The following is a 17111-nucleotide window of genomic DNA, read 5'->3' as shown; positions in this document are numbered from 1 at the left end:
ATGCAACCTAAGCTACTGTATCTATGCTTTATAGAACAATAAGTATGAATGTCGGGTGTCAGCTGCGTTGTATGCTGTCTGGATAAGAAGCGAAATAAGCCTGTGTGATCGGCTGGGTAGATCAAGTGAGATTAAACGATTTAAAGCTTCATTTGCCCATGAATATCTGATGCCTCTCTGAGGCAGGAGCTGGCGATCCTCTGGTAGGTCACTGAGGTGTTGGTGGAAATCTGCCTTATCTGCATCTGGCCATTTTTTCCCCTGACCGGCTCTTTTGTGAATATTCAGCCCTTTGTTTCTCTTTCTCCTTGCCTGAGTCAAAATAAAGTAAATGATTCATCCATTAGTCACACATCAAAGGATTTTCAGAATCAAGATATTGCCAAAAACAAGCAGAAATGAACTATTGTTCTGCTTTGATTTGACACGCAACCTGGTGCTGCTTGGCTGCGCTAAATATAAATCAGCAGCTGGCAATCAGTGGTTAATTAAAGCTGTGAAATGACCTGGGTCTGATTGTGATTCTCCGGTGGTCGTGTAAGACAAGCCTCCTGTGGTTTCTCTAAAAGTCATCAGTCACATATCTGGAGAGTTCATGTCTCAGAGTTCAGACACAACACACACAAATCTGTCTATATGTTCTCCTCATTCTGCTGTTAATCATTTTGGGATGTGTGGATGAGAGTTACTGAAATTAGAGAACTGAACTCAGATTGTTTTATTCAAATGTGTGTTAATCATCTTTTTAAAGTAGGAGTTACATAAGCAGAGGCAAAAAGTGTTACATTCATCCCCTATTCATTATTATTTTTTTCTATTTTGTTACAAATTCTGCCACATTACAACCCTTCACTTTCATGTGTTTTATTGGAAATGTATGTGATAAAACAACACAATTAGGATTCAAAATATGTAACAAGTAAAAAAAAATCTGAAAAGTGTGGCCTGTATTAGTTTTCAGTCCCCTTCACTCTCATCTCCCTCGATAAATCTTTCAAACAAATTAGTCCAGACTAACAGCCTTGCTGCTTCAGACTTGAGCGTCGCTGCACGTGGTTTTTTCATTCATGACGACAAATTGAAAAGCCAGAAACATCAGTAATAAAGTTTGTTTGTTTGTTTGTTTATTTGGATTCCCATTAGCCATTGCCGTAACAGTAGCTACTCTTCCAGGCATCCACAGTAATAAAGTTGCGGAGAAGCTCAAAGAAAAAAAATATCTAAAGGTATTGTTCAATCTTTCATGTAATGCACTTAACTGACAGAGCAGAGAAGTGCTTTGAAGCAGCCGAAAGACACAAGGTAAATCTGGAGAACATGTAGAGATGTACACAGTCTGCAAGAATAAAACCTGTGAAAAGAAGGTCATAATAAACCCTGATTATAGCAAACATCTGTTAGCAGGTAGGACCAAAATTAAACTTTTTGTCTACTTGCAAAATGCTGTGTGCATCAGAGAAATAACAAGAGAGTAAAAGTTACTCTGAATACACAGCTATGTGAAGAAACACGGTGGTGACTGCATTATGCTGTTGGGATGTTTTTTTATCAGCAGGAACAAAGGAGCTGCTGCTTGTCATAGTTCAATGCAGGTTAATATTGGAAGAAAACAGTTTGGAAGCTGCCAAAAAAACTCAAACTGAGGTGAAGGTCCACCTTCCAGAAGGACAATGAGCCAAAACATACAGCCAGATCAAGAAATGAAGGATTTAGATCAAAATCTATCCCTTCATTAAAATGTCCCAGTTAAAGCCTGGATCTAAATGTAACGGAGAATCTCTGAAAAATATTGACTATTTTTCACCACTCAATTGGACTGAGCTTAAGCTTTGCAAAGGAGAATCCACATAAGTTCAGTCTCTTGTAAAGATAGCTGGTAGAAATTTACCCAACAGACTTGCAATTGAAACTGCAGCAAAATGTGGTGTTACCTTAATGGACCTGAATATACATTTCTGCTGGGCTTTTTAGATTTTATTTGTACCGTTTTGAAAACCATGTATTGTATTCCTTCTATAAATATGTGCCACTTTGAGTAGTCTAATCACAGAAATCCCACACATTTCTTGTTGACAAGATGAAAAATCAATAGAAAGGAAAATTTATATTTTTGTGAGGCACAGAATATTTGTGATCAAAATATATTTCCATGGTTATAAAAATAAATGAAGCTACCTCTCTTATTTCAATATCTACTTTCAACATTTTGGACTTGATTTTTCATTTTGAAACAAACTGAATGACTTTTGGCTCAAGACGAAATGCAGCAGTGTTCCCACTCTTTATTATTAAAATGTAGTTTGAATATATGGAAAATGTGGTTTGATCCTTCGTGGGAACAATAAATACACGCGGAAAAACTAGACGAGGCCTGCAGAATAAGCTGTACTGTCTTGCAAATCATGCAAAAATGTTCCAATTAAACGAATAAAAAAATAAAGTTAACGTTCTGAAACGAGACAATAAATCTGAAAAGTTGAAGGGTGGTGTCGGATAAAGATGTATGATTTTGTGAGATTTTAGGGAGGGCTGCTAAGGTAGGTTCCCTCCCTCTTGGGTGTGTCCACAACCGCGGAGACCTCAGCCTATCCACCTGCAGAAATCCGCTTCCTTCCACTCCAGACTTGAGCGTCGCTGCGCACGGGTTGAATCTCCGCACCGACGATTGTGTCCAAGCAAAACTCTTCTCTTTTTTCGTTCACCTCTTCATGGGTAGAAGTAAAAAACCCACGGAATCTTCTGTTGCAGTAAAGTGCTCACTTCAAGTTTAAGGGGTTCCGTGAAGGTAATTTAAATCCAAGCTTTGTTTGGCTCTGGGATAATCGTGCAGGATCTGCGATTGATACGCCAGCGGACGGAGCAACCTGAGTGGATGGTTTTAAATGGTGACCAGCCGTAGTGCAAAATCTGGGAGCATCTAGAAGGTAGGTGATTATTAAGGAAGTGATTTTTATGAAAAATGATACCTAAAACTATAAGTTCACTTGTGACATATGCGCTTGAAGAATGAGGTGGGGAAATAGTTGCTTTCTGAGTGAAAATGGATATATATGCAAGATTATTTGGTCATTTATTGAAATACTTAAGCTTTGTATTTTTGGTGCGCCTCCCTAAACGCGTGGGAGGTCGCTTTTTTAAATGAAACACTATTGAAAATCACGCAAGGCGCAAAAGCCGCGCGTCATTGTCCGTGTCTCTGTGCGTTTTGGTGGACATTTAAAGTTTCTGCTGCATGTGCATTCTCAGATTTCAAGCACACATCCAGTCTCCAGACAATAATTTGGATTTCATGTAAATGCCATATTCTGCTTTTAAAAGGCATGTGGATCATGTCCTCCTAACTCGGAGCCCATGCAGTCAGGCTTTATTTTGGTTAACGGCTTTCCTTTGGAGCTCTGCCTTCTGTGGCTCAGCGTGGAACTTGATCTTAAACCCTGACTGACAATCTGACCTCAAACTCTGATCCACGTTTACAAGGAGATCAGTGGCATACATGGATGATTACATCGAACCCCCCCCCGCCCATCTCCTTGCTATCACTGTTTTGTTTCCAGACCTAGACCATCATGCATTTTTATGCACGTTTTCTTTGTTTCTTTCGCTCTCTTTTTTTTTTTTGCAAATCCGTCCACATTCTAATTTCTTGGATAGTCCTCAGAACCCATTTATGAGGATATTATCTCCAGCTCTCTTTGTTGCGGATGACAGCATGCTGATGCGCTTTGTGATTTAATCTGTGAGCGCAGCCAGTGCGCGCCAGGCTTAAGGGGCAGCAACTCTTTTCAGCCCTGCTATCGGGGAAACGTTGCAATATCTCCTCAAATTCGTTGCTATTCAGTTTGTAGCAAACACGTTATGTAGCTTTAGTCAAAAAAGTTCAGTCTTGCCGATTTTAATAAGTGCAGGGGCAAACACCAGCTGGATTAGTCATTAAAAAAAGCTACAGAAAATTTGACAGAAAAGAGAAGCTTGTGATTAAAAAAACAAAAGTGCAGATTTTCTTTGCAAAAAAGATTCACAAACCATGATTTAAGTTGCATGGCTTGGTGATACAAAAAGTCAGCCAATCATGCATGTTGAGTTGCTCATTAGATCAGCACTCAGATGAAAGAGTTTAACCCTGAGGCCTTATTTCCTTCACTTCAACACAAAAAAGTTCATAATGAGCAAGGGCAGTTCTTGAATGTGTAAAGCACTGAGCAAACACCTTCTACTCATATATAACAGAATAGGTGGCCACTTCTCCAACTGTAAGAACTTACATATAAATGTATGGATATTGAAAATAATCAGAAATAACCCTTAAGTTTTGAATCTGAATCTGACTTCTGTGTCATCTGCCACCTGCTGTGCAGTGCTAATTATTTTAACAGTGTACAAAATGCACAGATGTCAGATTGGGGATTCAAATAAGCAACAGGACTCTTGTTCAGGTGCGCAACTGACAGATTACTTTTCTTTTACTTCATGGCAATTCGCATGACAAGATAAGTACAGTCAGTTTAGTAAGGAGGGGATTTTTATGTATTTTATATATACATATATATTGCTTTTTGAATTTAAAGGGATCTGTGAATTTTTGACGCTTGGTATTGTCTCTCACAGCTACGGGACTTCTCCTCTGTTAACAAATAGAGGGACAATGTTGTGGGACAAACTGTCCTGGCTGCTGGCCCTCCTGGCTGTGTCAGCGGGCGGGCTGCCACCTTCCAATGATCCTCTGTCTGCTCCCAGAATCTTCCTGTCCTTTAAAGGTAAGGCACTTGAAAACACTGTGACCTTTCTTTTTGTGTTTAATCTGCAGACCTGGTGCAACACCTTCTCTCCATTTTGGTCTCTATCTGGAATGGGTTAACTGCTGGCAACCGCAAGATTCAGGGTTTGTAACCCTGGCTCTTGTTCAGCCAGAGCTTAACTGGGGTTTGATTGTGTGAGAGAAGCGAGTGAGAATAATGAGATGTGCCGCTGATTGTCCGAACTATTCAGGGCCACAGAATTTGTCTTCATCAAATTGCACGGCTGTTATTAGTCCCCCCCAAACAAGCCTTTGTGTGACCTCGGCTGGTTTCTGAAATCAAGTCAAATTTAACACTTGGCTGTGCACGTACTCTGGGTGCACATCCAGCATGTTATGAATGTCGGTCAGTGCCAGCGTGAGAGCCTGTGTGTTGAATTGTCCGGCTAAAATAGGTCCCAGCAGAGCTGTTTCTGCTGCGTTGTCAAAGTGGTGTCCAAGACTGTCCTCGAGGTTTTATTGTACCTGTCTCTGCTGACAACTTTAATATTGCTGAGTTCGGATCTGTCTCCTTTTATGAGATCACCACTCTTGAGTACTGTTAGCCAGACAGCTTTCATGTGAGAAAATTGAGGAACACTGAATGAACTGCAGCTTTGAAGCTTTGAAAACCAAACCTCATTCCAGATGAACATAGGTGAAAAATCCTGGATTGTCTCACATAGTTTGTATTATTTACATTGGTTAGTACAGAATTATTGATTCATAACGCTTGTTTGTCTGTATATATGATACCAAACAAGGGCAGCACTTAAGTCCATAGAAGTAGGTCGAGAGGTGGAGCATGGCCAAAGGGAAAACACATTAACTTTTGTTACAGATTCTCTCAAAATTACAACATGGTGCATTGGTCTTGATGGAGGCCTGTACTCTATTAATGCCCTTCAATTCCCCCTTTTGCTTTATTTAACCTTTGAGTTCAATCTTTTTCTCTCAGCGAGTGTTTCACTTGTTAATAGTCTCACTTTTACTTTGCTGGAAAATGTCTATTTATTTTCCACTATCTTAAATTTGTTTGCTTGTTTTTAATTAGTTTTGGAGGTTAGTTTATGCACGACGGAGCAACTTCAAGTGGCTTGAGACTAATAATGCATCTAATCTGTGTGATCCGCTAATTGTATGGATTTTTGCACTGCTCCACGAGGAATGCTTTATTAATTTTTTATGTGCTTGTGTACTTAACAAAGCACTTGGCTTTAGGCTTCATAATGACAATGTACTGCAGTTATCTCTTGTGATAAGTGCCTCATGAAAATGTAAACAATTAAATTTCCAATAAGCATTTGAATTTCTATCCAATATCAGAGTAAGGAAATGCAGAAGGTTAAGGCATTAGGATTGCTGAATTTTCTGCACATGACCCAGCCTCACATCTTTATCCATAAAGGTCTCTTTTCCTCTGATTATTTACATTTTAGGAAACTGGTGGGGAGGATTTTGCTGCATTTGGCTGCCATTCAACTTTTTTTTTCTTATTCTGCATCCGCAGTTTGTATTTGCCTTTCTGATATTTGCTCTCTGTCAGAGCCACTCACAATGAACCATAGATGGAGCTAAACATGGCTTTTAAGAGGAAAAAAGACACAAGTAGAGCATTTTTGTTTAAGGACAATGCTTAAAAACCCACTCTTTATTTCACACTCGCATTAGGCTGCATCTGAGATGTGCATTAATATGCATGATAAAAAAAAAAAACAACTGACAAATTATATAAAAGCATCACTGTGATATAACAGCACTTTTTCACCATGTTTGCTAGAGTTGATGTTGGCTTTTTTCCTTTGATGCTGATAGGCTACGGTTTATAAATCCAACATCTCTATCATTGAAATGAAAGAAATTAGTTCCTCGTTTTGAAAGGAAAACATGATTTTTTTGATTAAATGAAGGAAATTATCTCTACAGAACCAAAGCTGCTTTATATATCCTGTCTTTTGAACTATTTTCCTTGCAGCTGATTTGAATGTGTGTAGTGAACAACTTGACTTTTTCCTTTACTCTTTCTGCTATGGGACATAAATCTGATTATGGTTGCAGACACACAAATCACTCTGGAAAGCTGACAATATTTTCCCTAATGGTTAATAACAGTGTGCATTGCAGACTGAGTTTAGACTGACAATCATTGAGTCAGTGAACTAAAATCTCTTTACAGTTCATCAAGCTTCTGGGTTGCTTTTCTTCTGTATGAACAGGAAACTCTTCAGAATTGATGGGAAAGTGGTCAGATCTAAATACAAAACAATCTAGGAAGAAAACCGGTTAAATGTCACAAAAAATTGAGAATGGTAACACAACATAACCCTAAACAAAAAATCCAATTGTTTAGTTCATAGATTATTAGAATGTTCAAATGGCCCAGTTAAAGTAAAAACCTAAATGCAAATGGTTAAACACTACTAATCCAATTTGAATTTGATTGAATCTGAGATATTTTCCAGAGAAATAGATTTATAAACCTTGTAAAGAAATACCCCAAAAGATTTGCAGCTGTGTTATATTGAAAACCAGTGATTCAGGAAAGTATTGACTTGAAAGCATATATACAGTATATATGCCATAATGTCCTTTTTTGTTAAAATTTTGAGAAGTAGGCATATTTTTCCAACCAACTTAACAGGTGTGCACTATCTAGTATAGGTCCATCTCGGAAAAGTATTACAAAATGTTCTGAAGCTTACAGCTGCTGTGAAGAGAGGTATGAATACTGTTACAAAAAAAAATTAATAATATCACTTCTAAAAGCACAAAAATTTAGTGTCAGGCAAGTTTATTTATTTATTTGTTTATTTCAATCATTTACAGCTTAAAATGAACATTTCACATGTTGACATTCAATTTCTGAATGAAAATGAGTAGTTTGAAGTATGTTACTATGATACTGTTTGCATTAAGAGCTTTGTGAAAATACATAATATAAGACGAAAGGAATGTGCATTTGAAGCAAATCATCATGCATGATTCCTTAAAAACAGAGCTGAGAAACTAAATCCAGGCGGCACACCTTTTAATTTTTGCATCATCTTCATTAGGAATTAATTGAAAGGAGTAACTGAGGATTTAGCACAAGATTTTATTTAATAAACAGGACAAAAAGGCTAAAATGTGTGCAAGTATGTAGCTCTTCTGTCTCATAAAGACTGAACTAGACTGGCTTGTGTCATCTGCTGGGAACTCCTATAGTTACTTTTAAACAAGGACTATAATCACCTGCTATTTTAGTGCACAGGGCTCAGCGAGGTTTTGACCCTTCCAACAGAAGCCAGTCATACCCGAGGTTAACTGCTCTCAAACTGTGGGAGAATGGCACTATATTATCCAGTAATAGCTTGTTAGGGCAATCCTCAGGCACATTTGAAAGTGTTTAACTCTGTTTTTCTTTGGCCTCTTTGTAGTCCGCAGCAGAACACCTGGGCACAAGGTTAGCTGTGGGAAGAAAGCCTGCAGAAGGAAGATAAACCCAGGCAGTCCTGTAATAGAACTAATTTTCACAGATGGTCTTTAGGTTTGTTCGTCCTTTGTAGTCCCCCGTCTCCTTTGGACAGTCTTTCTCTGACACGTAATGAGTTGATGGTTGTCACGCCTGAACAAAGCCTTCGCTTTAGTGCTCATCTTTCCTGACAGTTCTCAGGGCGAGGATCAGAAATGGTGACATGTCCTTCATCTTCTCATTCTCTGAATGATAAGCTGCTGCCACTGAGTTTGAACTTGCTGTTTTTAACTTTCCAACAATGGGGTGCTTCTGCAGATTATATCCCACTGGCAGATTTGTGAGAGACTTTTAGTTTCCACATGTTAAGTCGGCGTGACATTCCTCTACGTAGGTGGCCCTGTTCTGTTGTCATTTATTGGGCTCCTCTGGCAAAGGGAAAACATTAATCATGCCTGTCATGCGTGAGCTGTATCCCCCAATAGTTAAAGGGGTATGAAAGCATGCACCTTTGTCTACTTAGATTCAGCTTAGACATTACTGATGTCAAGACTAGAGATCCAATCTTCATCTTTTCAGCGTTGACCTTGCCAGTAGTGCTTATTCTGAATTATCTTTAGCATTCAAAATAATCTTTAAGTAAAACTTTACCTTAACAGGGAGATTTTCAAAAGTCTCCCAATATTTCAGCATCCAACCTGTTCCATGACAGACTGAAGTTTAAAGCTCAAAAGGAGAAAAAAAGCAGTTTAATACATTTAGCCTTCATGTTACCTGTCCTCTGGGTCAATTCATCTAAATTCTCCTAAATATTTGTCCAGCTGATACAAATAGAGCGTAACATATAAATATGTATCAGAAGAGATGAAGTATAAAACAACCATAAATTCAAAAATACGAATCTGCCTCTGACTTTAATTTAAACACATAAGTGATTATGAAAATAGCTATATTTGACTAATTTTCCTTCAGTGACAATTTCTACATTGAGGATTGTTATAGACTGGTAACACTTGAGTATATGGTGGGTTCACTCATCAGAAAAGTATCATAGTTTTGAGTTTTTGATCGACTGATCAGCAAACCGTGCCAGTCAGGGTGAAAGTCATCTGATTCCCCAGATGATTTCTCGATGCATCTAACACAGCTGATATCCTTTAATGAATTGCTGCTGCAGATAGTTTGTTGAATTTATTGTTGCAGGGATGTTTTTCTGACATCTCTATTATCATTGTTTTAATCTTATAATGATGATTCAAAGTGATCCAACAGCTATACAAATCAGTCCAACGTCACAAACCTGTTGCAGACCAGATTATTTATTCATCAGACCCCATGATTGACTCTGGGTGATATGTATCATCAGGAAAGGTTTAGAGTTATTTTGTTTTGATTTCTACATGCATGTATAATGCTAAGACAGAAATTGACTGTAAATATTTTGAACGTTTGGAAAGAAATGACCCAAGCAAAAACATGTTTAAAAAAAAATAGCAAACTTTCTTGTTTTTCATGGAACGAAGTTTGTCTAGTTAACATTCATCATCTTTCAGGTCCTTCTGTTGACCAGGAAACTTTAAATTCAAAATGATCAAATCCAGCCATAAAATGGATAGTAGATTTTTCAGAGCCTCTCACTGTCATTAATCTGCATAAATTTGTATATTGCATATTTGAAAGACTTTTGTCAAAATTCTGTTCACAATGATTTGTGTATTTCTTCTTGCTATGATGCATTAACCTGGCATTGCCATGAGGAAAGCTTCTACAAAAGAACGTTTGGTAGCTGTAGCACGCGAGCCCCCAGCAATTATTACAATACTTAATTAGTTTCTTCCTCAGGAGGCGATGCTGGTGGAGAAAGGTTGGTGTATCCCAGCAACCTCTGCTCCACAGGATGCGTTGTGTCAAACTCTGATTATTCAGGAGAGCCAAACAGAAGGTGACAGCTCCACTGCTAAATATAGTGGCCCTCCTGTCTTCTCTTTTTTTTTTTACCTTCCTTCCCTTCCCTCCTCTCCCTCGTCATCCTCCTCTGCTTTTACGCCATGCTTACCCTCTCTTCCTGCCTCTTGATGAGAAGCTGGCAGTGTGAGCTTAAGGAGGAGAGCACCCAGTGTGCTGCCCACAGCAGGGACACTGTTTTACCACATGCACAACAAAAAGAGAAGGAGCATGGATTTTTAAGTGGCCACAGTTGAAGGAGGAAGCTCACACTGGGCTACCAATCTGAGGGCAGGAGCATGTTTAATTTGATTAACTCATGCAAAATAAGCAGAGAAGGTGTCTCAAGCTACATTAGGTTATATGGTTGGTAATAGTTGCTTGATTACTATAGCAGACATGGGTTTAGTTGTGATAAAACAGTATTTAAATTTTTCCAGTTTTTTTTACTCCCCTTTCTGTCCCTTTCCTTATCTTCGACATTTTCTCTCCCATGAATATCTTTGTTTTCATTTATGCCTTTTTATGTACCTTCTCCGTATGCTCTTTAACTTTTACAGCTCCCAACAGGAGAGGCCATCTGGTTTGGAGCGTTTTTTTTTTTTTTTGGTTATTTTTTCACTTTTGCCTTCAAATGTTTTCCTTTTAACTATACCTTGGTAGACGTAAAGGTTTCTTGACTGTGTTCTATCCTTGCATCACTGTGTACCTTGTAAAGGTTATGTTTTATGTCTCAGAATAAATCAGCAATTTTGCATGATTAAAATGTGTGCAAATCTCACCCATAAATCAACTTCTGCTCTTCTTCTGCTTAAATCAAGCAGCAAGTAAAAGTTAAACCGCAGTCATAAAACAAAACAAAGAAAACACAGCGCTCTGATCTCTCTTGACCTTTTCTAGTGATCTTTTGAAGGCGGTGTCAGAAATTCCCTCTTGGTATTCAACAATCTCATTGTGGAAAGAGCAAGATCACAGAAGGAGGCTGCTCTATTTCTGGCTTTCTACTGGGATTGTTCTGCTTTGGCAAGTTCAGTAAATCAGATGAAAAAATAACGCAACTACGACTGAATCTCCACTTGTTCCTGTTTATATGCAAGCTAACGTTGGCACTAGACGTAAGCAATATGGGCTTCTGTTTTATTTACCACAAAAAAATATGATAAAAACAATTTTAAAATTCACCTGTATTCTTTTTAAGAAACATCTGCAACTTCAGGAAGTCAGAACCCCTTAAAACATAAATAGTGCTGTAAAAAAACAAGTTAGCAAATAGCCTACTTTAGCAGACTAATTGTTTATAAATAAATTAAACAAGATATCAGGTACATTAAGTAGTGTGATGAGGTGTTTATTTTCTTGTTTGTTGTTTTTCAGTGTGACAAGTTTAAAGACAAATATTGAAAAGGTTTATAATAGCCACCATATTTCTCACTCATTTCAATTTGAGTATAGACATTTAAATTATCATGTTGGATATATATGAATTAATAAATCAATTGACATGCAAATAGGCTTTTCAGTGCATCTTAGACCACTTAAATCTGTAAAAAATGCAATGCTATAGTATTTTAGGCCAAGTTACCTTAAACTCTATCCTCAGGTGTTGTCCATGCTGAAATGATATACAGCTCTGGAAAAAATGAAGAGCCCACTGCACTGAACCCCAATGAACACCTCCTGGTTATTCCACCAAATGTTGATTTCTGAACTCTTCCTGAGTTAAAACATTAGGTGTTGCTGTTTCTAAATGAATATGAACTTGCTTTCTTTGCATTATTTGAGGTCTAAAAGCACTGCATCGTTTTTATTATTTTAACCATTTCTCATTTTCTGCAAATAAATACAAAATTTTTGCCTGGGATTTTGGGGACATGTTGTCAGTAGTTCATAGAATAAAAGAACAAAGTTCATTTTACTCAAAAATTTACTTATAAAAAGTCAGAGAAACTGATCATTTAAAGTAGTCTCTTAATTTTTTCCAGAGCTGTATTTTGCAGCACAAAGCAGGAAAGAACAAATCTCCATTGACCCATAGTGCATACCTATTCTAAAAAAATGACTCTTATATCTAATATATTTATTATATATTAGACATACAAGATATATCTAATTACTTCAGGTGATGTTTGTTTACATGCAGTCCTATTTAAATTTTAGCACTGAAACACTTTGTAAGGGCTGTACTAGTTTCCACTGCTGCAGCATATTCAATAAATAAAATCCTCAGTCTTAGGTTCTGTCCGCTGCATTAAGAGGGACAACCCTTAGCTGGAGCACATCACGATTTGTATGAGTGTGTTGGTGACTGTATGTGCCTGCTGGTATGTTTGTGTCTCCTGGTCTCTGCTGTTGCCACTTTTTTAGATGGAAATGTGGCAGACGGGATATAAATAGATGCGAGCCACTGTGGCACATCAGACTTTTCTTCTCGTTCTCTCATTTTTAGGAAGAAGCTTTCTGATGTTTATGATTGTTTTCTTCTTCACCCTTGAATTTTCTTTCAGAAGCAGTGATTGTAGAGGTGTGGTTTTGTTCATTAAGGAGTACAGCTTTTATACAGACTTGTCATAAACCTCGGGTGAAGGAGGATGTGGGAGAAAACAGGTTTCAGGATTATAATGGATTTTACACAGAGGTGGTTTGGTACAGATTTAAAGTGACAGAGAGGAATGTTTTAATATTCATTTCAGGTCCATGTGGCTATGTCTGAGTTATTTGTTGATGCCTGTGTGTCTCTACGTGTGCGAGTGTGGGTGCTCGCATGCTTGCAGAGCTTCTTAAAAACCAAAAAAAAAAACTGCTATCTGTGACACTGCTTCGATTTGGTTTCCATAGCAGCCTCTACCTGTCACTCCTCACAAACTGAATCAGGTTCAAATGATCCCCTCCGCAGAGAGGAGGTGGGATGCAATCACTGCCTTGCGCTTATTTCCCCAGATGTCTGCTGTCTTGTCTGTTGCAGGAAATCCTGTAGCACGGCACCCAAGACTTGGCTTAGTCAAGACAATTGTGAAAATAAATTTACTGAAACAATTGAGTTTGAGGCTGTGGTATGATTCTCGGAGTGAAGTAAAACTGACATGCAAAGAATGATTTCTTTGTCAAGGTCCAGACTAAATGAACATTCTCTCCAGATGTGGCTGAAATGCTTGAGTCCTAAGGGGGTAAAAAGGAGGCTGCTTGCAGTCGATCCTGAAATTAAATAGACAGTAGGTCAAGGACACTTCTCCCCCGTTGGCTTTTGACAGCTATCATTCATTTTCATTTGTCTGTTAGTGTTTGGATCATGTTCCTGACCTGACTGTCATGATGGCCAGGTTTAACATTTCTCAAATGCACTGGATGCATTCAAGCAGTCATTCTTTCATGAAAGCCATAAAAGCTTGAGACGTTTCAACACTGGTAAAATCATATTCTTTTTCCAAAATATATTCAGGTGCAAAATGTTAAAAGGTGGGGTTGCAGTGTCGAGTATTTTAGTGATACTTTCCTAGGGTTGGTTTATACAATTTTGAGACAAGAAAGGGAAAAAAAATGCCTATTAAAGACTCAAGCTCACCTTACAGGGCTATTACTGATTAAAACATTCACTTAGATTGGTTCCCAAAGATTCTCTTCTGGACCCCCCCTATGGATTACAATAAAATCGCCCATAAAAAAAACAAAAGAAAAATCAACTGGGCACACACATCGTTCAACCAGACATAAACCTATACACATATTTTGTTTTCAAACTGCCACTGAAGTTTATTTCACACTTCAGGTTGCAACAAAACACATTTCAAACCATCTTTACAGTGAAACACTTTTGTGCCACTGCAAGGTGCCATTGCACCCCACCTGCCAATGGCACTGCACCCCCATAGGGGGCGTGTCCCACACTTTGGGAACCACTGCTCTATTAGATGATTTTAAAAGAAAAACACTCATTTAGATGGAGTTTGAACTGTTCAAACCATAGGTAAATTTTGTAGCAGCATGCTCCGTTTGGAAAAGTTTAAGCACCAGAAATTCAGAAACGGCAAAAAACGCATTAAAAACACTGATCACTGACCTAAGGAATTATTTCTCTGCCCAAAACACAATGTACTGTAACTAGAGTCCCAATGGGTGAGGGGAGCTAAGTTGTTTGGCTAGCTATGTCTGAGTCTGTAATCGGGAGCAGTTAGCTGCTCGGCTAACATATTGTAGCATGTGTGTGGTAAGCAGGCTTGGAGTGTGGCGTCTTTGGCTAGTGGCTACTACAGGTTTACGTTTCAGGGCGGGGTGGCCTCTCAGGCTCTGGGTTGCACTACATCAGCGTCATATGGCTGGCAGCGATATGCTTCTCAGCTCTGGAGCATGGCTGAATAAACTGCTTCCTCTTCTCCGTCGTGGGACTAACAGCCAGTGTCTGCTCGTCGACAGTAATTTTGGAGAACCTGTAATTAAAAGGTTTCCTTCTGCAGTATTCTGAATAAAACAAGGATTAAGGTTTATTCCTTCGGCTGGTGATGCAATACCGTTACCTGTATTTTGGATGGAAAACTTCTGGGACATGGAGTGGCTTTCTTCTGCTAGCGAAGGAAGGTTTCAGATTGCATGTTGTCCTCTTTAATATAGCAGTGACACAGAAAGAGAATGTCTTTGTCCTAATCATGGGGTTTTAATGGTCCCGATAGCCTAACAGAGTTTCCCTCCTGAAACTCCTCCTCTTCCTTCTGCAGGAGCCAGAGTGGGTTAAAATGCACTGCACTGTTGAATCAAATAGTTGCACCAGCGTCCTGTAGTCAGTCCCTCGTGGATGATTTAAAAAAAACTTAATTTGCTTCTAATTCTGGAGAATTATTTTTGAAATACATCAAAAAAGCTCCAACAGTAAAGCAGTTTTTGTTGTGGTATTTAAATCATTCTAATTTGCAGCCTTACTCTGCTGTAAATTACAGATCAACTAACAAAGTAAATGCATACTTGTATAAAATGTTGTTTTTTTTTCCAGAATGTCATTTGAACTTGTCTCGTTGGATCCTAGATGTTTCGGAGAGTGGATGTACAGCATGTAGGAGTGAAACATGCAGAAAAACGAGTCAGCCAGCGGCTGGGAAAGTAATAAGAACTGTCGGGAAGATGAGCTGAGAGGAGGAAAGTGTGAGGGGAGCAGCGGAGCAGAATCAGACAGTGCTCTGAGAGCGCTAATGGACTGCAGGGCATCAGTGTCAGGTTTGCTATCTCAGCCAGAGTGTGGATAAATGGAAGGATTTGAGAATGAAGAGCAAGAGAGCAGCGTGGGTGCACAAAGGCATACTCTGGACAAATTGTGTGTCTGCTTCCCATTAGCTTTGTGTGAGTGTTGGACGAGATGGTTTACTTCAGATGCTGACTGCTCAGACAGCCTCCACAGGTCAGCTCTGTGACCAGGCCCTGACTGTAACCTTATGGTGCAAAGTTTGTTGTTGGAGTCAGTGAAGCTGCCAACTTGGTTCACACTTGCTCATCGTCCCCCCGATTGCTTTGGAAGAATTGTTGTAATTTGTCATTGAAAGGTAGTTTGACCTAAAAGCAGAAATGTGTGCTTAGAACAATACATTTTCTCTTGAACAGAGCAAAATTATTTCAAATGCTTTTAGCAACATTTTTATAGGAAACTTATTCTTTCCTCAAACTTGCGTCAGAGCTGTTTTTGGGGCAAAAGCTTTGCAGTCTCATCAGATTTTCAGGTGCTGTAGATACAGTATAGTAAGTGTGTGTATGTGTGAAGTCCAAGAAACTGCCTGGATAAAAATGAAACCTATAGCTGACCCCTGAACTTGTGGGAGGCTTCAGTGGAGACTTTGGATTCAAAATGCCAAAGAATTCCTCCCTTCATGCCTCCCTCCAGAGACGCAGTCAATAATTTTTGATACTCTTCGCTCCCTTTCCGTTTTGCTGTATGATGCTTAACTGATAAAACTGAGCCCTTCTCAAATGCTTACCACATTACTCACATATGTCAAAGTTTGAAATTTAAATGGTTGGCGAAGAGATGAGGTTTATTCATCAACAATCAATTAGCCGGAAATTACATACTTCACATACTTTAGAGGTCTGCAGTCCTCTAATGTCACTGTCCTGCAACTTTTGGATGAGACTGTTCTCCTACACACTGCTCCATCAAGTAAAGGATTCATGACCAGACGTTTGGAAAAAACCTTGCTGACGTTACCAAGGAGGTAATTCATCCTCTTTATTCAGGTGTGTTGGAGTTGGGATGCATCCAAAAGTTGCAGGACAGTTTCACTTGAGAGCTAGGGTTGTTGATGTCTTGTCTAGCTCATGTTTTGAGCAAAAGATACAGTGTGAAAAAGAGATGGAAATGAAATACTGCTTTCCTCTGGTTACTTTCCTGGAATGGGAAATCCAGGAATGGGATTGGTCAAAATTAGAAACACAACACAAAAAAATGCACAACGCTGTATTATCCAGGAGATATATGATATGTGCATTTCTTGTAATAACTTGTCTCTTGAAGAATTACATTCCCTCAGTTGAGCTAACTGCCATGGCTGGAGGTAATAAAAGCAGACTTTTAAGGTCAGAACTCAGAGTGGGATGGAGCCTTTGTAGCAGAGAACCTCCTGAACTCATCTTGTCTTGGAAAGACAACACAGAAAAACTGAATCCAAGAGGAAGGGCAGCATGTGGTGGAAGATGTAGTTTCCAAACCTCGTTCGAGGGTTAGCACACTGAAAGATTCTTGGGACGGGACGGCCTCTCATTCCCAATCTTTGTTGCGGCTGCATTGACACTATGCCAAGATTTTCTCCATGCCTGCCCCGGTCACGCCCCTCTGCCTCAAAGCATTGTTTCACAGCTATGTTCTCAGGAACCTTCTCTAGGTGTCCCACATGGTATGTTGGCAGTGCCGTCCATGGTGTTTGTGCTATATGTTTGTGTCTGTGTTCCTGCATTTATAAATGAGAAATG

General features: G+C 39.0%; 1 protein-coding gene across 2 annotated transcripts in view; it reads left to right on the top strand.

The window, feature by feature from the left end:
• Window positions 1-2602: 2602 nt before the first annotated feature.
• Window positions 2603-17111, top strand: part of sema3fa (sema domain, immunoglobulin domain (Ig), short basic domain, secreted, (semaphorin) 3Fa) — a 56088-nt gene continuing 41579 nt past the window's right edge. For both annotated transcript variants that reach the window (XM_032549609.1, XM_032549608.1), the window contains exons 1-2: window positions 2603-2924; window positions 4606-4754. In XM_032549609.1, the coding sequence (XP_032405500.1) occupies window positions 4643-4754 (112 nt within the window). In that variant the 5' untranslated portion in view covers window positions 2603-2924; window positions 4606-4642. The remainder of the gene's footprint in view (window positions 2925-4605; window positions 4755-17111) is intronic.

The sequence above is a fragment of the Xiphophorus hellerii genome, chromosome 20, assembly GCF_003331165.1.
Source record: "Xiphophorus hellerii strain 12219 chromosome 20, Xiphophorus_hellerii-4.1, whole genome shotgun sequence".
NCBI classification, from domain to species: Eukaryota; Metazoa; Chordata; class Actinopteri; order Cyprinodontiformes; family Poeciliidae; genus Xiphophorus; species Xiphophorus hellerii.
The sequence above is the reverse complement of the archived record's forward strand: the minus strand, read 5'-3'. Positions and strand labels throughout refer to the sequence as shown.